Raw genomic sequence first — 22395 nt, 5'->3', positions numbered from 1 at the left:
CCACTCCTTACACTACTCAAATGACCCCATTTCCTAGGGTTGTTGTAACAGAGTAGCAATACTGGATAGCTTTAAACAACAGAAATTCTGGCTTCACAGCTCTGGAGAATGAAGTTTGAAATCAGTGTGTTGGGTAAATCCACATACGGTCTGAGACCTGTAGAAGAATCCTTCTGATCCTTTCCAAGCTTCTAGTTGTTTCCTAGTAACCTTTAGTGTTCCTTAGCCTCTAGGATACATCACTCCAACCTCTACCACCATTTTCACATGGAATTTTCCCTCTCAGTGCCTCCACACTTCCATCTTTTCATAATGAAACAAGTTTCACACACATCAGGCACTAACTATGCTTAATAATGACTCTCTCTCAAAAGGCAAAAATCTATAAAACTCTCAAATCCAACTTTATGAATGCCAACATGACACAACATGACAGCACAAGTGGAAAATTCCACACGATGGAACTTTGTTCCTGACAAATCATGATTGATATATGAAATTACTTTCAGGTTACATGTATAAGGGATACATAGAAGGTAAATGAACTCGATGTTTAGACTTGGCTCCCACACCTAAAATATCTTATTGCCTATCTGCCATTATTCCAATTTTAATCCAAAAATCAGAAACTTATGAATCAGGCAATTTGAATAAAGGATATTCAACCTGTATACCTGTAATAAGCCTATTCCTATATAAAGCCATTTTATGAGGTACAGGAGGTTAGGACATCAACTCATCTCCTATTTGTTTAGTTAACTTTTTGTCGAAGAGAAAGGGTACATTTCAATCCACCCCCACACACACAGTAGTCATACAAGTACAATAAATTTTTTAAAATAAATTGCATATAGTCTCTTACGCACAGGTTCTAATGTGTTAGAATTGTTTTAGACTGAGCTCTCCTGATGAGCAAATTTGACAAAAGATGATTATTCTGAGTGAGAGAGAATTGTTCCACTCATGTACTATATTACAGCCTGTCTCAAAGCCAGGGGAGATCAAGAAATTATTTCCCTACAACCACACCTTCCTTTGCATCTATGGGGCCAGCAATGCTTTTTTCTTAAGCTGATTTCAGTTTTACAATTTTCCATCTGTCTGTTAGTTGATACGGTTTTCATTAAAAATTATATTCGTTTTTTTTAATCCATCAGCAAGATTGTTGTAGTATTAATTCACATGTTCATTTTATTAGACATAACTCAGTCACCAAAATCTTTCTAAGCCAAAACATTTCATTCTGACAAGAAAGCACATTGGCCAAATACTCCCAAATAAATTTAAATAACCATATGAATGATTTGGGAAACACAGATCATGAAACATTCACACTGATATATATGTAATATGTAATTATATATTTATAATATATAATATATTATCATATATTATATTATGTATTATTATATATTATATATAAATTATATATAATTATAAAAATTATATATAATTATATAAATACATATCTAATATATAATAATATAATATTATATATAATAGTTCACTATATTTAAGCTAATTGAAACTATTTTTATTGGGCTAAAGTAGAAAGAACTTCACCAGGTTCTGGTGGCTCATGCCTGTAATCATATCTATTCAGGAGATCTGAGAAACAACCAGCCTAGGGAGAGAATTCTCTGAGTCTCTTATGTTCAATAAATTACTCACTGGAAGTGGTACATGGCTCAAGTGGTAGAGTGCTATATTTGAACAAAAGAAGCTTAGGGACAGCACGGAGGCCCTAAGTTCAAGCCCCAGGACCTGCACCAAAATATAAAGGTAGAAAGAACTTACTTTGGTCCCTTTGGTGAACTCTGAGAACAGTTTCTAATGCCAGAGGGACAGACTTCCCCAAAAGAAAACTTACCAAGTACATGAGGCCTTTGCCCTTCTTTTGCAATTACCATGCAAGCTCTAGGCCTGCCTCCCAATGGCCAGAAGTGAAAAGAGGGAAAAATTACCATCAGAAAAAGTAAAACCCAAAAACGTCTTAATACCCCACAAAAGATTATATGACACCCTCTTGTCCAGATGACTTTAGTAAACTGTCATGGAAAAATCAGACACCAAGTAAAAAGGGTTCATCAAGCCTATATTTACACATGAATTCCAGATAACCTATTGCACAGAATGCTATATATGGATTTTTCTGATGGGAATTCATCTTGAGTTGTGAACTCTCACAACTTGCTACACAACAATCATATTTGGAAAATTAGATACCACCACCTCTCAAAAATAAAATATATCAAGAAATTACTGGAACTGAAGATGATGCTTAAAATCTAATTAGGTATGTGGAAGCATGCATGTATACACACATACACACACATTCACACAGAATACTCACACAGAAATATATACAAGAAGCTGAGCACTGGTGGCTCACACCTGTAATCCTAAATACTCAGTAAGCTGAGATTTGAGGATCATGATTCAAAGCCATCCAGGGAAGGAAAATCCATGACACTCTTCTCTTCAATCAACCACCAAAATACTAGAAGTGGATCTGTGGCTCAAAGTGGTAGAGCACTGGTCTTGAGCACAAAAGTGAAGGGACAGCACCCAGGCCCTGAGTTCAAGCCCCATGACTGCAAAAATATAATAAATAAATAAATAAACAAAACATAATTACATGTGAACGGAGAGGGATTTCTCTCTTTATAGGTCTCCTTCAGAAGCAAATCAAGTTTATCTCTCAAATTGTGGCAATATGGATATGTGTGTATGTGTGTATGTGTATGTACTATGTACATTTATTTACATGTGCATGTGTAAATGTGTGTATATGCATGTGCATTTTACTTACATACGGGTGAAAGATGGCTATAACTTTGCAGTAGGCTATGTCCACTGCCTCACTTTAAAACAAAACAACACTTTAATATCATAACTGTCTGCTTCTTTCAGAGATATTAAAATTTTTTGCTTGCAATCACACAAAGAAAATGTGCTTAAGCCAGTGTTATTGAGTTCATATCCTCCAGTTCATATTCTACCATGTATATGCTCTGTTTTCCAGCAAATTCCTGCTGCAATACAAGTCAGTAAGGGCTCACTGCTCAAACACCTCTGTCTCCTCTAATTGTACTCCCATTAAACATGTCTATTTCCTTCTCTTTGACTCATATATGCAGTTTGAAATTGCACTCTAAAACCAGCAAACCTTGGTTTCCTAAAATTGCTATTAGTTAACCATCCCTGATATGGTGAGGATATTATGTACTAATATTGCTGGTTATACATTATACAGTTGGATGTTACCAACCTGTTCATGAGGAAATAAAATTATTCCTATGTAGATTTTTAATCGCAAACAACATATATGCTATGGATATGAATTACATGTTTACAATATACCTCAGAAAAGAAGTGTCAAATATATATAATAACATAGAGAAAAAGACAATATATAGATCCGGACCTCAAACTCATTCTGCCCCAATGTAATGTCATGGTGACACACAGCTGTGGAATTCTAATTCCCCCCACATTTGTCCAATACTCCATCAGAGAAAATGCTCAAGATTGCTGATAACTGAATCCAAAGGCTGACAGAAAAACAGGAGTCAGTCTTCCTCTGAAAAAACAATTGGTCCTGGGAGGCTCTGAAAATGAGCCTGGAGAGGTGAGCTGGGTCTCTCTCTCTCTCTCTCTCTCTCTCTCTCTCTCTCTCTCTCTCTCTCTCTCTCTCTCTCTTTCTGTCTCTCTGTCTCTCTCTCCCTCCCTCTCCCTCTCTCCCTCTCCAGAAACTATGAACTACATAAAACTCTCCTTCTACCCTCCATTCCCCTCCATAAAACACTTCAAGACTTGTTCTCATAAGGAAAGGATTGCACCAATACAGGAAGAAGGATACAAAGAAACTAGCTTTAAAATCAAGACATGAGTCAGACCCTCTTAGTAGTGGTAGGTGATTAATCATAGATATTCAGGCGGCTGTGATTTGAGGATCTTGAGTCAAAGTCAGCTCAGGCAGGGAAGTCTTGGAAGTCTTATCTCAACAAACCACACAAAAGAAGCCAGAAATAGAGCTGTGGCTCAAGTTTGGGAGCATTAGCCTTGAGCAAATAAGCTAAGGAACAATGCCCAGGCCAGAGTTCAAGCCTCAGGACCAGGGAATAATCAGACATGAGTGATCCTGTATCCCAGGCTCTAACATCATCGAAGTCTGATTTTTTTTTTTTTAAGTCTCATTTTGGTTCCTGTCAGCTACCCGCTCAGGGAGAATATACAAGGAGTAAATGAGATTCTCCCAGTAAAAGAGCTCAGCACATGGTCTGGCGCTCAGTAGACAGGATTGTCCCACACACAGTCAAAGCTGTAGTATAAGAATGCAGGTTCTGCTCTGGATGAAAGCAGCAGTAAGGAGAGAACATAATCATCCTCTCCAGACCATTCCATCAACACCACCACCATCTGCCAGCAGGATGCCTTTGCACTTAGTAGGGGAAATGCCAGCCTTCATTCAGGCATGTGCATCTCTGAGTTTACTGACAACTTACAGCCAGATGATGAACTGTGTACTGGATGTCAACTTCTCTCACATTTCCAAAATGTATCTTTATACAAGGCTGAAGATGACATCTACCCTCACGAAATTTGAAGCTAGGTAGTCAAATTTCCTAGTCTTTACTATCCTTTCAAACTCCAAAGTGTGCTGCTCTTAAAGGAGGACGAAAGGTGACACATGTCCACAAGGCACTTATAATACAGCATACTAGAATAGAATAGGAAAGCTAGAGACCTGAGCTGCCCCTCTATACCCAACTCTGGGTTCCAGTGACAACTGGCATACTCTTATTCCTTCTGCCCCATGGTTGGTTGAGTTTTTCGTTTTCCCATTTTAGCTTTTGGCTCCTCCACAGGCTCAGTGTGCTCTCAGAAGCCTCCCTCCCTAGACCCATCTGTCCATGCTCCTTAGAGCTACAGGCCACCAGCTGGAGACCTGGCAATGCCCCTAGATGAGGTTACAGTGGATGACCCTGTGAGAGGGCTGGAAAGCCAGACCAGCTCATACATCCTGAATAGCATTATTATTCGGAAGGAGTGAACTCGTAAACAACAGATCAATAGTTCCACCATGAGACAACAGCTGCCAAGGGACTCTAAAAATACAGAGAAAGAAGGACAGGCAGAGATATGCTTTTCTGTGCCCTTTCTCATGTTGAGAAAGCTAATTTCCCTGAAGTCTACAGGGGGTTGAACACATCAGCAGGGTGCAACGTGGCCTCAGATGCTAAAGGGCTTAATAGGGAAGTGACCTGGCATGTGTCATGGTGCAGGTATGAAATCATAGACAACCAATATGACCCGTCTGCCAGCTGAACACAAAGACACCAGTTCAATAATTTATGTGCATTTGGTGCATTATAAAGGAAGTGGTAGGTGGTTATTTTGATTTGGGTGTCAGAAAAGGCCTCAGTAAGGAGGTTCCATTTGAGTTGGGGCCAAAACAAGATACAACTCTATGGGACCATCTTGGGTAAGGGGATTTGTAGCAGTAGGAAGGATGAGATGAAAGACTGCAGCTGAATTCAGTTTACTAGGTTCATGAAACAGAAAGGCATAGTGCTGTCTTCCAGAAGCCTTGGAGCACTGCAGAACTAATAATGTATTTGCAGGGAAAATGAATGCTGCCAGGCACTGGTTGCTCACACCTGTAATCCTAGCTACTCAGGAGGTTGAAATCTGAGGATCATGGTTTGAAGCCAGACTGAACAGGGAAATCCATGAGACTCTTATCTCCAGTTAACCAACAGAAAACCAGTAGGAGTGTGGCTCAAAATGGTAGAGTGTTATCCTTGAGCAAAGAAAGCTCTAGGACAGTGCCCAGGCCTGAGTTCAAGCCCCACCACTGACAAAAAAAAATGTATTTTTTTAAGAAAATGCTTTATGTGCAGACATTTAATTTCTTAAAATCTTAAGAAGTCTCTGTGGGTCCATACAAGTCTAAGGCCACCATAATTCTCTGCTAGTCCATGGATGCTAGATCAAGATTCTTCATCTCGTATGTATCTCAAACTATTTATTCTTAACTCATCCTAGAAAAATACAGTTCAGTGGCAGAGCCTACTGTCTAGACACATGGCAGAAGGTAGAGTTCAGCCTTCAATTCCCACAGCAAACAGGAAATAATTCACTTTCTTAGTTGGGGAAGCCAGAAACATGAACTGCATTAAGCAGAATTACTGACTGATGGGCCAACACTTAATGCCAGTCTCTACCTTAGTCTATCACATACAGTTGGCCACCTCAAGCTTTCAGCAGCTCATCCATTCCTTCTAGCAAGGACACCTTTCTGCCCACAGAAACTCAATCTCACACCAAGAGTTCCCAGGCCATGAGTGATCACCATAGACCACCGGTACATTAATGAACACACTTGGTCTCAATGTCTTGATTATTTTCCTATACACAGTCTGGCTTTTAGAGTCTTCTGAGGGCAAATTCCATACTCCTTGCCTTTCTATGCCACACCAACCATCCCAGTGCCCTTTCTGAAAGAACCACTCGCTTCATTTTTGCTGGTTGACTATAGTTGAGTTGCCAAATAAAGGGATAAACAAGTGTGGTAAGGAGTTCAACTGAATGTAGGGTAGGGAGATTTTTATTTTGTTTTCATTCACCTGTTCAGCAAACACCTGCCACAACACAGTGCTCATGACGTTACAAGGAATGATTTTTCCTCTGCAGAGTCTTCTCTCAGCCCAAACCAAGAAGGGCAGAGTTAAATATTTCAACATGAATACCACTAAGGAATTAGGGAAACACAGAACTCAATGGGTTCGGAGTTATCTTGGAGTGCAAAGTTGAGCAGAATTCTAGCTCTGCCAATTGCACTTGGGTGAATTTTCCGCTCTGGATCTCAGCTACTTCATCTAAAAAATGAGTGATAATTAAGTTTATTTCAGAAAGTAGGGAGCTTTAAAAGTTACCATGCACATAAAATGTTACATAATAATAGACTGATAAAAAGGACTATTCATCTTGATAACATTATTACTAGTACTTCATAATCTAGATTCAAAACAGCTTTATTTGTGCTACTTTAATCCAGTGATATGACTTCATTATGCCTCCATTGACTCATCTCTAAAATGGGGTTATTAATATTAACTGTAACATAGTATTAGAGTTAAATGATAATGTTAAGTGGTTAGTGATGAGTAGGATACTATATATATACATATATAATTATAAATCTTATATGAAATCTTATATAAATACCTTATACCTTCTTGAATCCTTACATAGTACCGATATAATACTCCCTAACACATAATGATCCCTCAATAAATCTTGACTGTTTGTTGTCTTATTCTGTTTCTTGAAAATATACCTATAGAGCCAGGTTCCCGGGGTGTATATCAGTAATCCTATGTATTCAAGAGGCTGCAATCCAGAGAATCATACTTCAAAGCCAGCCTAATCAGAAAAGCTCACCAACACTCCGTTTCCAGAACACCAGCTAAAGGCAGAGCTAGAAGCATACCTCAAGTAGTGATGTGCTAGCTGAACAAGATAGATGAGTTAGGATAAGTCCCTGAGTTTAAAACCCCAGGGAAAATATATATCTATGTATATATACATACATACATGCATGCATGCATGCATGCATGCACACACATATATATGTGTACATATGTGTATATGTGCATATGTGCACAATTATGTGTGTATATATGTACATGTGTGTATATATGAGTATATACATAAATAGTATGTAGAATAACAGTAAGAGGGCAGAAATAGTGGGAGATTGCAAAATGATTGCATTTCTTTTCCAATTGTCAAGGCCATGTTAGGTGAAAGATTCCCTTGTATCTCCAACAAAGATTATATACATAAATGAGCTAAATGCATATAATAAAACATTCTTTAAAAGTTCCCTCCAATTGGAGTTGGCTACAGAGGCATTCATTCCTTCGGGACTAAAAGCCGCAAAGAAATGAAACTGGTAAGAACAAAGCAGAATAAATGAAATTAGAGCAAAAGGGCCTCTGCTGGTTATGAAGAAAACTACAACCTCGCAGCATGGTGGCTTGGAGTCCTCCAGGCCAAAGCAGAGGTGCTCAGGCTTTCACTAGTTATAGTTTTTTATATCAGGTATACATATATCATTAAGCAACAAATGGAGGGAGAGAAGGGAAGAAAGGAAAGAGCGAGGAATGAAAGACCGGTCACACACACACACACACACACACACACACACACACACACACACACTAAGAAACAAAAAGTAAGATACCCGAGAGGCATGAAGCACTAGATTATTGCAATGTGGAATCATGTGATGTCTAAGTTCAATGATTTTTATGCACACAAAATACATGCTGAAATTCTTATTGGCCTGCCTACACACACATTATGTACAGCTTGTCATTTGAGTTTTGGGGGCCTCCACTTCACCAAAGTGGACCCCAACCAGGCATCCTTTCCTTGTTCTCTGATATTACAGACTGAGAAGAATGCGGAGACTACCCAAGATGCATTTATGCCCTATACACAGGTGGCCTGTTACACCTGGAGCTCTTCCCATCCTAAAGCAGGCTGCAGTCAACAGCTGGTGTCAATTAGAATGCCCTGTAAGGCTTCTGCCAATGAGAAGGTCTTCCTCTGCATATAAGGTAGATATTCAGGTCCTGGGCTGACATTAAACATCAGGAGGTGTCCTGGGAGGGTCTTTTTTATGCATGGCTGGGCTGAGGTCAATTCTGGATTCCAGAAATGAAGGCCAACCAAATCTCATTCCTCCATCTCTACTCTAACAAGACTGTTGTATGAAACACATATTTGAAAGTCTATACATATATTAGTGTCTAAAAGTCATGGCGAGGGCCCCCAGAGTGACGGAAAGGTAGGAAACACAGAAGGATGGACAAAGAAAGGGAAGGTAGCCAGTACACAATAATAGGATCTGAAAGAGAAACTGTTCTATGGCTAGGCCTGTCCCATGGCTCAGGACCTGCTGAACACATGGAGAACCGTCCAGATTCTCAGAAGCCTTGGGGAGGGGGGTTCTTTTGGAGACCAGATAGTAGCTAATATTTCCTCATTTTCCCTATAATGTGAGAGTCCCCTGTCAAGTTCCATTTACTATTTATTTATTTCAAATCTCTACACTTCTACTTGGGTGGAAACAAAAAACATTTGTACCTAAAATATTCTCCACTTGAGAAAGCTTCTACATTGTCCTTGGAGGGCTTTCTGTAGTCAAGGGTTAGGGACAAAGGAGGCATCCAGTGAACATTAATTTTCCTTGACTATATTGCCTTAGAGGTTCATTTCTGTTTTTCTATTTAAGTAGTCTGAAATCAGTGCGTACTTGCAACTCCCAGGAGATCCCTATATAAAAGCAGATGCACAGTCATTCTGGAGAGGGGACAATTAGATCTTTTACCTTAGTTTAAAGTAGTCTCTGAAGAGCTAAGTTGAAAAGGTGAACTTCCTGGACCAGTGACTAGTTCAGTGAGGCCCTGAAGAGTCACACCCCAAACATAAAGGATCTTGGGATACTTGCAGCATCATGTAGCTCCATTAAGTCCCACTTTGGGGGGAGGCAGTGTCCTCATAATCTACCTCTGTCTTACCAGTGCCCCCTTTCTTATTTTGTTTCATACAGGGCTCATCTTAACTATACAGATCACAAACTCATCCAACATCAGCTGACAGAAGCACAGTAACCAGAGGACAAAAACCATAGACACCAGCTACAATGTTGTAGCTGTCCAATCTGAAGAATCTTCAAAGAATATGCAAAGAATGAGAATATTGTCCGGTTCTTTCTGGTCTATTTCTTTGCCCAGTTTTGAAACTTTATGAAAACGGACATATTAAGTCAAAAGAAAGGCAGTAAAGAGCTTTCCATGAAGCTTTAAACTTCTTCCTCCTCCCCCTCCCCTCGCAATGCTTACTCCCTTAAACATTTCCAGAGAAGAAAATTTCCCATTTACAACCACTGCTGTGTCGACTCCATGACCATCCACACAGGAAATGGAGTGAAGGGTTTCCATATAAACAAGGTAATCAGGAAGAAAGAATCATCCCCCTTTTCAAGAAGAGCATAGCCAGGATTCTTCTCCTCTTCCTTCCCTAGGATCTGCAAGCCTTCACCTCAGAAACCAATCCAGACCCAACATAACACTAAAACCTAGTTTCTGTTCCCTGGTGAGTTTTGCAAATGCACTGCTCTGGTGAACAGCAGGAACAGAAAGAACACGGGTTCACCAGACTAAATGACATTTTTCCATGGTCAAATCAGACTCCATGACTTCGGTTTCAGAACGCCTCCTTTGAGAAGGAGAAAGCATCATTTCTCTGTCCACCAGCTCATGGCGCCAAAGCAGCTAGGAAAGCCCTGGTACAGTAAAGGCCCAGGAACACAGAGGCTCTGCAGATCTCAGGAGTCCTGGTTGGCAACCCCCTGTGTCATGGGTAAAGTGAGGGCATTCACACCAAGCCAGACGGCTCCTTTGGGACTCATTAACTTCAGAGAACATCGTTCCTGCTGAGTCTCAGCCAGGCCTCCAGTCACCACAGCCACCAGGCTCAGGCACAGACAGCACCAGGACCACTGACACTTAGTCTCAGAACCACGGCCACTAGCACCATTACTGCAGGGCCCAGCCACCCCTCACCCTGACCAAACCCCTCGCTCGGAGAGGCCAGTTTCAGGAAAACCGCTCACCTCGGAGCGTTTCCTAACGCCTGCCATATTCCCAGGCCGAGCCCCGAGCATTATCCACGAACCATGCAACCCAGGGAACCGGCAACCTCTCTGTTATCCCCAGCCTGCTTCCGCGCACACTCCCGCACCCCCTTTCCCCTCACCCCCAGCCCACACAATTCACCAGTTCGTAGAATGGCAGCTCCCTACCTGAGGGTGGCGCTCTCCCCCTGCCGGACCGTCACGTTGTCCATCGCTTTGGGGAAGGTGGCATCTCCGCTGCGCACGGGCACTCCTGTGGGTACAAGGAACAGCAGCCTGAGAGACACGACCACGAGGCACTTCCAGGGCAGGAACAGGTACCCACAGACCCCCATCCTCGACAGCCACAACTTCCCAGAACTCGGGCCGCCAGGCGCACACGCCCCCCGGGCGAGTACAGGAAGTGGGTGGGGTGGGGAGCGAGCTCGGGGACTGCGCGGTGAACTAGCGGCGACCGGGAGGCGCGAGGAAGCGAAGAGCGCGCAGACTCCTCCAAGTCTCTAATATGCCTCCCCCAAATCCAGCCTCGGAGAAGCCGTTTCCACGGAAGACATCCAAATGGGGGAGACTTGCTTCTGCTCCGCTACTGGGGCCAGAGAAAGGTGGCCGGGATGGGCCGCGCCGGGCGGGCGCACAGGTGCACGTTTCAAGGGCCGCTTCTTCCCATTAACAGTTCAGACATGGCACTTTGGAGAGGAGTAAGCAGCACTTTGGTATCGAAGGGGATGAGGGTGGGCTTCACCCGGCTATCCAGATGTGCTCTGCGATTCCTCAGTTAGAACCAGGGGGTGGGTGGGGGGAAGACATCCAGCACTTTTCTTTCTTTTCTTTTCTTGTCTTTTTTCTTAAGTTTCAAGGAAGGCTCGCCACCAGAAGCGATCCGTTAACAATAGCCGATGGGGAAGTAGCGCTGGCAGGCGGCGGCCAGGAGGGGAAGACTCGGCCCGCTTCGTGCAATCCAGACGCGGGATCGTGCCGCAGAGCCTCGGTCAACTTCCCCGGAGCCCCAGTGAACGCTGCAGCCTCCGCGATCCCAGTGGTCTCGGCAGGGCAGTGGTCCTGACGGCGACCCAGGCAGCGGCGGCCGGGCAGGAAGGGACCGCGGCGGCCCCTCCTTGGCTGGTTCCCTCGCTCGCTGGGGAAGGCGAAGCGCAGCCTGCACCAGAGCCGCGCGGACGCCCCGCTCAGCGGCCGCCCCGCTCAGCGGCCGCCCCCGGCCTCCGCGCCGCCTTCCTCCCGGGAGCAGCCCCGACGCGCGCGGGCCCAGACCGCCGGGGTTGTCATGGCAGCAGCTCCATCCCTGACCGCCACTTTCTCCCGGTGCAGATTCGGAGCGAGCGGGCGGGCGGGCGGTGCGGACGGCGCGCTCATCCCGGCGGGTGCGGGGCGCGGGGCGCTGGCGCCCACCTTAACCCCCGCCGCGCCGGGCAGAGGAGGTGTAACAGCCCTGACCGGGAGTTTTAACGATTTCTCCCCCCTTCCCCCCACAAAAAAAAAACCTTGAAGAGTCCACAATTCCAAATTTAAAAGAAAAGGCAAAGTTAGCTTGCAGTCTTAATAAGCGTGAGACGTCTTAATAGGGTCACAAACTAATTAAGTAGGAAAAAGAGAGACCCTGCAGCATCCATACGTGCGCCTTTAAATGATCGCATTAATTCTATTAGCATGTGGAGTAAATTTAGAATGTCGGGATGATGTTTTAATATAATCTCATTTTTTATTCAATAGTACGCCTCCCTTTTTCAGCCCTTCCCTCCCCCACCTCCCAAGAAGATACTTGAAATCCTATAAACCCAACACCAGCGTTCTAGAGATTCTATACATATGAAATACAATTTTTAAATATCACAGAAAGCTCTTAGTACGTGAACCAAGCAAAATCCCAGCAACATGTAGGGCATCTTCAACCGTGACTTTCTTATATTTCATGATTGTGGCCATTAAATGACTATCAGGAAACTGGAACATAGTTTGAAAGGGAGTGGTTAGTGGAAGGGGGTGGATGATTGGAAAAAGGAACAGGAGACATACACAAACTACTAGAGGTACTTCCATGAAAAAACTGGGAAATGAGAAATGACTTTGGGCAGAGGGAAAAGGGTAGGTGGGTTGGGGTGAATAATAAAGAAAAGATAACTAATCAAGATGCATTGGACATACATGAACAAGTTACACTGTAACCCTGGTGTACAACCATTTTATTCAAAATAAAATAAATTCAGCCAAGTTTTTTAAGTACATTGGGAAGGATTGGTAAGTGTGAACCTTTGTGGGCCTAGTATAGCAGGCTCCCAGGTGTTTTTGGTTTTCACTTACAGCTAATTTCATCAATAAAAGGTGTGGCTTTTTTGTTCAGAAAAGGGTTGGAGGTTCCTCTGTGACTATTCCATCTTCCCTCTGCCTGCCGCTTGGCCCTCAATGCCTGCACTGTGGTTTCTCCTTAGCTTCAGCTCCGTTGGAATGTAGAGTCTTCCTCCTCCAAGATCCAGGACTGTGCACCCTTGTGCCCCACAGACTCTGATAGGCTCCCTCCTCAGGGATTCCCAAATCTAAGCTCATAGCACTGATGTGAATTCTTCCTGGGGATAAAAATGGAGGCTATTATGGTTTTGAGTGCCTCCTCCCCCACCTTCTGTCAAATCTAATCATGATGCCATTACAAAAAAAAAAAAAAAGCCAGAAAAAAATGTTCTTCCCCCAAACCATCCAGCACCAGAGAAGGAACCATTACAAAGAAACTACAGTAACTATCTAGGCTCTGGTGCTATAGGTAATAGGACTTTGCCACTGTTGAGTAATACCAATCATGTTCATGTAATTCATATGCTGAGATGATGCAAGCGAACCCCACCCATCATGTCCCCTCACACTGACTCCTGTGGCCAAAAAGACAGCATTCATTTCTGGAGATGGGATAGCCAAACTCCAGGCCACAAAAGGAGGCTAAGAAATGGTGCCTTTCAATTTTATTTTAATTTATGAATGACTGTATTTGCTTTGCTGGTGCCAAGGTTTCAGCTCAAGATCTCACTTGCACTCAGTTTGCTTCCTCACAGCTGGCATTCTACTACTTGAGCCAATCCCCAGTCCAGCACTTTGCAGTTGACTGGAAATGGAGTCTCACAGACTTTATGCCCAGACTTTATGCCCAGATTGGAAGGATCCTGCAAGATTTTCCTGAAGAGCTAGGATTATGAGCATGAGCTGCAAATACCTGGCAGTCTCCCTCAATAGTTGATCACATAGAACTCAAGCATGCAAAGTTGAGCAACTCAACACTGAAGGGCTCAAAAGGTTTTGCCTCAGGTCATCATTATACCCAGTTCCCTCCTCGCCTCTAGTCCTCTAGTGATTTTCATGGTATTAAATTCTCAGAAAAAGTCATGCATTACCTTGGACCCCTGGGACTCTCTACCCAGAGCCTCAACCATTTTTTTTTTTCTTTCCCAACACAACCTCTCTTCTTCAGCATACTCAAATGGTAACAAATCCTAGACTGGGGGAAAAAAAGAGATTCATTCTGGGCTTTGGAATCACTTCTCTACAAACCTGAGAATGGCAAGGATGATTCCTTTCATGATCAATTCTGATTCTGTGTCTTGCATCTAATTCCCATGTAGGTACAAATGAGCGCAGGTTTTGCATCTAGGAAAGTGGATAATGACACCAACAGACCCTCCCAAGGGGCCCACATACATGATTAACTCTGCAGGAAAATATTTAGAAATCCATTTAAGATGGAAGATGCTTTATTAATACATTTCTTTCTGCCATGGTGTCCTTATTATGGCTAGAAGGAAAGATGATTCTTACAAGCAGTTTACACAGGTCTGCATGCACTTGATCTGAGACAGACTGTATCTTTCTGTCTGGAAGTAAGGAAGAGTACTGACCTACAGCATCCCAGTAGTTACCAGCAGAAAACCCACCAAGTCTCAGGAAACTCTCAGAGTGAGCAGAGAACAGCCATCTACGACCTCAGACCTCATTTGTAGGCCCAGGAATCCAGACTTTATTCACAAATGGAAGTTAAGCAAGTGGTGAAAGGTCAGAGATGCCTGTGCAATTAAACAACACAGAATGGGTTTTATTCCAGCCTGCTATAGAAGTGGTTCGAAAAGATGGAGATCAAATCAGATGTCAATTGCTTTTCCATCCCTAATCCCTAAATATAACCGTCACTTAGTGGCTTATCTTATATCCTGTCTCTTGCTCATAACAAAAACTGCTGGATTTATTTTATTTATTTTTTCTTCCCCCGGCCTATCTGAGTTAATGAAAGGGGGATGACAGGCAGAGCAATTTCATTATTTGTGTTCTTTATGGAAACAACTTCCTCTCTGCCTCCTGGAAAGCAGAATCCTAACGAGCACCACCTCCACCTTCTTTTCCCATCTCCCTCTCCTTCCTCCCTTCCTTCCGAGCATACACATATACTGTACACATAAATCAACTTGTCACAGCTTGTCTCTGTGCTGACAGCTGTAATTGCTTCAGGTTATAAAAATATCCACAGGACAATGCCTTTCAAGCTCACAGACACACATGTGCACACACAACCATGCACACACACACACACACACACACACACACACACACACTGCAAAACAAAACCATCAGAGTCCCTTTAATAATCTTAAAACTGTGAAGGAGGGTGAGGGAGTTTGCCAAGCAGACTCTGGTGTGCTGGCAGGCTGGAGACTGAGGAGACTTGTGGCAGTTCTGGCACCTATACACTGATACAGGTTTGGAGTGGCAGAACTCCCTGGGGAAAGAAAATCATCTGGGTTTTTTGTTTTACACTGTTCTCTACAGCAAGCTAGAGAAAGCTACGAACTGTGACTATTCCACCACACTAGAGACCAAAAGAACACTGGCTTAAGAAATGCCAGTTCTACTTCTTTTCTACAAAGGAGAAAGGCCCCCCTCTCCTGGTGGAGATTTCAAATAGAAGCTCTGGCAAGATGAGAAATGCAGGGCAGTTACAGAGTGGCAGGACATCAAATAGATATTGGGAGATATAATCAGAAAGAGCAGTGTAAATCTGGATAAAGAGATGCCTCCGGGGGTGTGGGGAAGGGCTGGGCTTTGGGGAAAAAAATCTCAGGCTATTTTTTTTTTTTTGCTTCTCTATGAATGTAGGATCAAAATAAAAGCGCTGCTTATCTGAGCTTCAGTCCAGCATATTAGGATTTCAGCAACAAGGCAAAAGGGCAATTTGAAAAGGGGAAAGGAAAAGGAGTCAGAAGTAGAGTGAACTGAGAAGGAGGGCAGGAAGAATAGGCAGAGGGAGAGCTGTGCCCAGGGATGTGGAAAACCAGTCTACTTTTAAGAGATGCATAGAGCAGAGACATGGTGAGAGAATGGGCAGAGATGGAGAGAAAGGCAGTAGGGAGCAAGGTGAACAAATAATAGCAAAATTAGTATCCTAGAGGGTTCAAGAGTCCGGGGATTTGGACAGAATCTTCTTGTATGTAATTTTTAGGTCATACTAAAATCTTAGATGTATGGAATCACAGGAAAATATGTTCTGGAAGGAGTCTTGGAGGTATTTGGTATAACCTTCTGTGTAAATGAAATTCTGAGCCCCAGAGAAGCATAGTGGCATAAAGTTAGGAACAGGCAAGGCAGGACAAGAAGTCAGGACTTCTGACTCCAATCCAGTGTTTTCCTACCACCCTGCAGCTCACCAGCTAAATAATAAACTGCTTGCTTCTAGGGCTTCATTGGCTTCATCTGTAAGCCAGGGAGAGAATCACAAAGGAGAGGATATTATCACTCTCAAGATACCTCTGGGTGTCCAATTAGTCACTTGAATTCAATATATTCACCAAACCAACAAGTAGATGCTAAATTCCTCATGTGAACCAGGGATTGTGCTGAAAGCCAGAGAGACAAATTTGCTTATTGTCTTGCATACTTGGGCTTGTTAATGGTTTCATTTGTGTTAAGATTTCCAAGTGTTTTGGGACACTAGTGGCTCATAATACTAGCTAGAATCCTAGCTACTCAGGAGGCTGCAATCTGAGATCATAGTTTGAAGCCAGCCCAGGCAGAAAAGTCTGTGAGACTCTTATTTCCAAGTAATCAGCCAAAAGCTGGAAACAGAGATGTGACACAAGTGGTTGAGCACCAGCCTTGAGCACAAATGCCAAATTAGAGTTTGAAATCCTGAGTTCTAGACCGAGGGCCAGCACAAAAAATAAAAAAAAAAGATTCACCAGTGCTGAGGTTATACTGAATTCTGTCCTGCCCTCCCAAAGAAACTCAGAAAACGTATGCAGTCCTCTGCCTGCGTATGAAGAAAAGGACATCCCATGACAACAATTGTACAGATTCCCAGGCAACAACCTGGGTGTCTTCCAGCTTGATTCAAAGTAACATTAGGAGAAGAAGGGGTCCTCTTAAGGATGTCCAAATGTAGGAAGGAATTCCTCAGTAGACATCTATTTATTTCACACTGATAACCCACTGAAACTGTGAGTGAAAACTAAAACCAAGAGTCCCATAGGCCTGGTCCTCAGAAAGCACACTGTTAAGCCAAGAAGAGAGATAAATAGCAAGCAAAACATTTCACAAGACATTATACACAATTGTGATAAGCTCCATGAAGAAGGAATGGAAGAAATCATGTGACACCAGGTCTTCACTGAGTCCAGAACATTAGGAAGCATTTCAGTAAGGAAAAGATGCTAAGCTGATCCTTATGAGTGAGATGGGGTGAAGGGCATTTGGTACAAGCAGGACCTTGATACCAGGCAGATGGCAAAGACCAGAACAAGCCTAAGTAGAAACTGCTATTGTATATAATTTCAGATTATGTTCATTTAAGAAAATGAACACACTTCTTCTATCCTTGGGTATGCAATCATTCATTCATATATCCATTCTGTATACATGACCCAGAGAGAACCAGAGAGAACACAAGTCAAGTCTTCATTACTATTGTGAGACCTTGGAGATATAAGTCAACCTTCTTTTTAAACTAGTAGCATTCCTGATACCAGCCACCAGGGATCAGTAGGAAGCTGAAATGATAATATCCTTAGCTGGTCACCCCTGTGTTTCCCACGCTTGGTTGGGAAGGATTTGACTTGGGACTTGCTTCCTCCATTGCTAGTTGACCCACACAGGAAGTTCATCAAAGACCCCACTTGCAGACTGCAGGACAGGCCTGGGAGTACTCCAGTCATTCTCATTCTAGAGACAGAAAAGGAACTTCATGCTGGGAAGGGGGTCAGAAAGAGGAAGTCACACAGCCCTTCTGCCACCCACAGCAGGAAGAATGGTGACCCAATTTTCATCCAACTGCACCATTTTCCAATGAGTAGGCATCAAGATGGCTGTAGTCCATACATACAATGGTAACCTATGGGAAACAGCCTGCACTTAAAGAAAGAGGCTTGCTATAGCAGCCTGGGAACCTTGGTCTCCTGTGTTCCCATGTATACTCATCTAGTGAAAGAGAGCTCGAACAGGACTTGGGGGAGGGGGGAGAGCAGGGGGACAAACAGGGCTGGAAATGTGGCTTAGTGGTAGAGTGCTTACCTAGCATTCCTCAGTACACATGAAAAAGCTGGCACTGTGGCTAAAGTGGTAGAGTGCTAGCCTTGAGGAAAAGAAGCTCACGGACAGTGCCCAGGCCTTGAGTTCAAGCCCCAGGACTGGCACAAAAGCAAGCAAACAAACAAGCAAACAAAAAATGACAAGCCACTGCAACAACATCCATTGACTCCCTTCTAGTACTTATACTTCTGTATGCCAGATGCTAAAACTAGCACTTCCTAATGTTTGTGAGACTAGACCTGATTCAGTCTTGATCTTTGATGAGTCGTTTGATAATCATACCTAAATCTATCTGCCTTCTTCTAATTTCTACATCCCAGGGATGTACCTCAAAGTTACACATACACACACACACACACACACACACACACACACACATCACCACATCACATGTCTAATGAAGCCACCTGCTGGCTTCTAAAATCAGAAGAGTCGTACAAATGGCTATCTCACTGGCCTCAAATCTGAAGTTTGCAATCCCAAATGTTCTGCAGACAAGCTTGGCTTATCTCTCTCCCTGTGCCCTTTCTCCTTACAAAGTTCTTCTTTACTTGTGTCTCTCTTTTAGCCTCATTTTCATTGGAAGTTTTAACCCTCATTTTTCCAACTAAGAGCAGCAGTGGGAAAAGAAAACTTACATGACAGGAGAACTAATTCCATAACAGATGAGTTCAATTATACATTTTTTTTTTTTTTGGTGGTGGTGGTGGTAGAAGTTTCTTGTAAATATTTTGTAAACCAGAAGACCTGGATTTCACTCACACCATCATTTTATCACCGCAGTTAACTCTGTTTATTTTTTAATTGCTTCTTCATTTGTAAGAAGTAAGATCTTCTTCATAAACTGTAGTAATAGTGAAGATCAGGCTAATTTCATCTAGCGACTGAGGCACTGCTGATGATACAAGAGTGATTCCACAATAAGACAACAATGCTAAGGGCAGACTAGAGATCAAGAGCAAACAATCCCAATCCTCAGATTGCCACTCATGGGTTGTGTGGAAGTGCCCAGGTCTCTGCCTCTTGCCTCCTAAATGAGGAGTTTGGATTAGACAGCTTCTGAAAAACCTTCAAACTTGAATCGTCTGTGATTATAATGCTTCGCAACCCTCTTCTCAGAAGCAGTTTACCCTTCAGATATTCACTTATCTGTTCCTCCTGTGCAGACAGAGCCTCTTCCTCCCTGCCCTTCAACTCTCCCCATTTACCAAGGTACCCACTTCAGTACTTTGTACTCTCACACAAAGTAATTAATGAGCTGCCCTGGATCTAAGGCAAGCCGATGGAAGAGTCAAGATGATTAAAAGTCTTCTGGTAAAGAGTTTCTTTAAGGAAAAGCAAGTCCCACAATGCAACCAGCAATGTTAATCTTCAATAAATACACTGTTAATATTTAACTGGCATTTATTTAAACTTACAGTAACTGTCCTATTAAATCTAAATTAATTGCCCATTTGGGAATTTTCCCCTAAAGCTTAGCTAGGACAAGGCTGTCTAAATCATATTCTGTACTAGGCATCCAGCCATGGGAAAATATTGAAACAGTCCTAAAACTAGACTGTTAGGGTAGCATGATTAGAGAAACCATTACAGGTAAATTAGACTAGTCAGGTGTTGTGTTTCATACCTCTACTCCCAGCAACTCAGAAGTAGATATAAGAGTACAGCAGTTCAATGGCAGCCTGGGTAGAAAGTTAGGGACAGCAGAGCACCAGAGGCTACTGCCTATAATCCTAACTACTCAGAAGACTGAGATCTGAGAATTGTGGTTGAAATTCAGCCCTGGGAAGCAAAGATGAAGAGACTCTTATCTCCAGATAACCACCAAAAAAGCTGGGAATGGTGACTCAAGTAATAGGGCACCAGCCTTGAACAGAAATGCAAATGGACAGATAGCACATGGGATCTGAGTTCATGCCCCAATACTGGAATACACACACACACACACACACACACACACACACACATACACACACACACACACACGCATATGCATACTTTTTTTTGTTATTTTCGTGGTAGTGCTTGGGCTGGTATTCAGGGCCTGGGTGTTGTTCCTGGCTTTTTTACTCAAGGCCAGTGCTCTAGGACTTTAGCCATAGCTCCTCTTCTGAGTTTTTGGCAGTTAATTCAAGATATGTCTCCTGGACACTTATCTGCATGGGGTGGCTTCTGCTACCCTCAGATCTCAGCCTCCTAAACAGCTAGAATTACAGGTGTGAACCTTGGGTGCTTGGCATACACATACCATTTTATGTGTTGTAAGGAATACTTTATAATGGTAGTTGTATATAAAAGACAGAGCTAGGAACCAATCCCCATGACATGCTGCTTTAGAAGGGGCAGTCAGAGTGTAATTGGGTAGAGCTGATCTTTGCTATGCCTGAAATCAATCAATAGTTTTTATTATAAATATGATCCTCGCTGAACTTTGTGATGTTACTTTGTTAGGACTGTAACACACATACATTTGTCTTACACACACAAAAGTGTCATCACATCAGTGGACTAATAAGACATTTGAAATTCAGACAAATCTCTCATCAGACCAGTTAGCACTCAAGCTGGGTCAAGTTTACACCAGTGCATCAAGGCTGAACAGAATCTGGACTTTCCTCTGGAAAGTGATAGCTGGATGAGATTTACTCCAAAGTTTACAAAGGTTTAGGTTTGTAGTGTTCACTGTTTGCCTTGCGGGGCAGAGTTTTGGGGGGGAGGGGGATGGCCTAGAGACTGGGTGTGGATGTGAGGAAGTCAAGAAGGGATTAAGAAAAGAAGACAGGAAGCAGGCAAGGCAGCCTGCACATTTGCATTAGGACTAAGCAAGCACTCCACACCACTCCTTGTTAAAGGCTTGAATTTACACTACTGTCGAAATCAAGCTATCATTCTTTTTTTTCCCTAAGTTAATACATAACAATCCATTTCCTTTTATTTCCTTTTCTTCAATCACTGTCAAGTTAGACTAAAGACACTTCAGTGTGTTCGCTAATAAGAAAAATCTCTTTTCAAAGCCTACATGGAAATTGAAAAAGGGAAAAAACAACAACAACAAATTTTTGTGTACTTGCATAATTCTGACTTTTATGCATCTGCTCATCTTTACTCAGACTTTTGCAATGAAGCATTAATGGATGGGTTTGAGGCAACTTGATCAGGAATATCTTTCCTACTCTGCAAGTCTGTCCACTTAGCACTCCCTCTCAAAAAGGAATGATTTTTCCTAAATCTTCTATATGGTTCCTCTTTCTAGCAGCAAGAAGTGAGAAAGGGCAGCTTGTGAATGGCTGGAGAGAGTTGACTGACCTGGTAGCAGCTGGCTTTGAACTCTGAGTGTAAGGAGAATAGGGAAAATGTGAATTTGCATGTGAATGAGGCACAACAGAAGAAAATAATTTACCTCAGCTTTCACAACAGTTTTGACAAGGTGTCAGGATCAAAGATGTCTTTAAAATAGTAGATGATGAGAAGACTATCTGTCTTTTTCCCCAAGGTAAAGAATTAGCTTAAAGCTAAGAGGCAAATCAAGGGTAGATTGACACATTTCTCCATGGAAAAGTATTAATACCATAGTCCCCAAAGGACTGTTGCTAGGACAAATCAAATTTAATATTTATACCAGGGATCTGTCAGAGGAAATTTATCGAGAACTCTCACAAGTTTGCAGAAGACATTAAGTTCCCTTAAGTAATTAAGTCTTAGGCTGACATAATGAGCTGCAAGTAATCCAGAAAGTTATGCGGATACACTGAAAAGTGGACAGAGTGTAACATGTTTTAGGAAAAATAATCTATAGTGTGCTTTAAGACATTGGACTTGGTACTGGGACAAGAGACAGTTAAGTGTACTTGAACAAGGATGGTAGAGTTAATAGTATTGACTTAAACCTAGGCTTCAGAAATCACTAGTTTGACCTTGGCAAGTGTTCTCACCTTGCAATGTGTCAATTTTCTCCTCTATTAAAGACTAATATTACCTACTAATGAGACCTGCTGTGAGGGTTAAATGAGCTAACATGTATAAAGTACACACTGAATTACCTGGCATTTGGTTTTCACTCTAGAAACATATACTGATTTATTTATTTTTTTTCTTTTACAATCCATGCAATAGCT

At 42.5% G+C, this 22395-nt stretch overlaps 1 protein-coding gene across 3 annotated transcripts in view; it reads right to left on the bottom strand.

The window, feature by feature from the left end:
• Ntm (neurotrimin) overlaps positions 1–22395 on the bottom strand; it is a 1004130-nt gene that overhangs the window by 422620 nt on the left and 559115 nt on the right. For 2 of the 3 annotated variants that reach the window (XM_048343632.1, XM_048343633.1), the window contains exon 1: positions 10883–11707. In XM_048343632.1, coding sequence (XP_048199589.1) covers positions 10883–11049 — 167 coding nt within the window. In that variant the 5' untranslated portion in view covers positions 11050–11707. Of the gene's footprint in view, positions 1–10882; positions 11708–22395 lie in introns of those variants that run through there. The other variant, XM_048343631.1, reaches the window with a different exon arrangement.

Source organism: Perognathus longimembris, chromosome 3 (genome assembly GCF_023159225.1).
Source record: "Perognathus longimembris pacificus isolate PPM17 chromosome 3, ASM2315922v1, whole genome shotgun sequence".
NCBI classification, from domain to species: Eukaryota; Metazoa; Chordata; class Mammalia; order Rodentia; family Heteromyidae; genus Perognathus; species Perognathus longimembris.
This window is presented reverse-complemented; position numbering and strand designations above follow the sequence as displayed.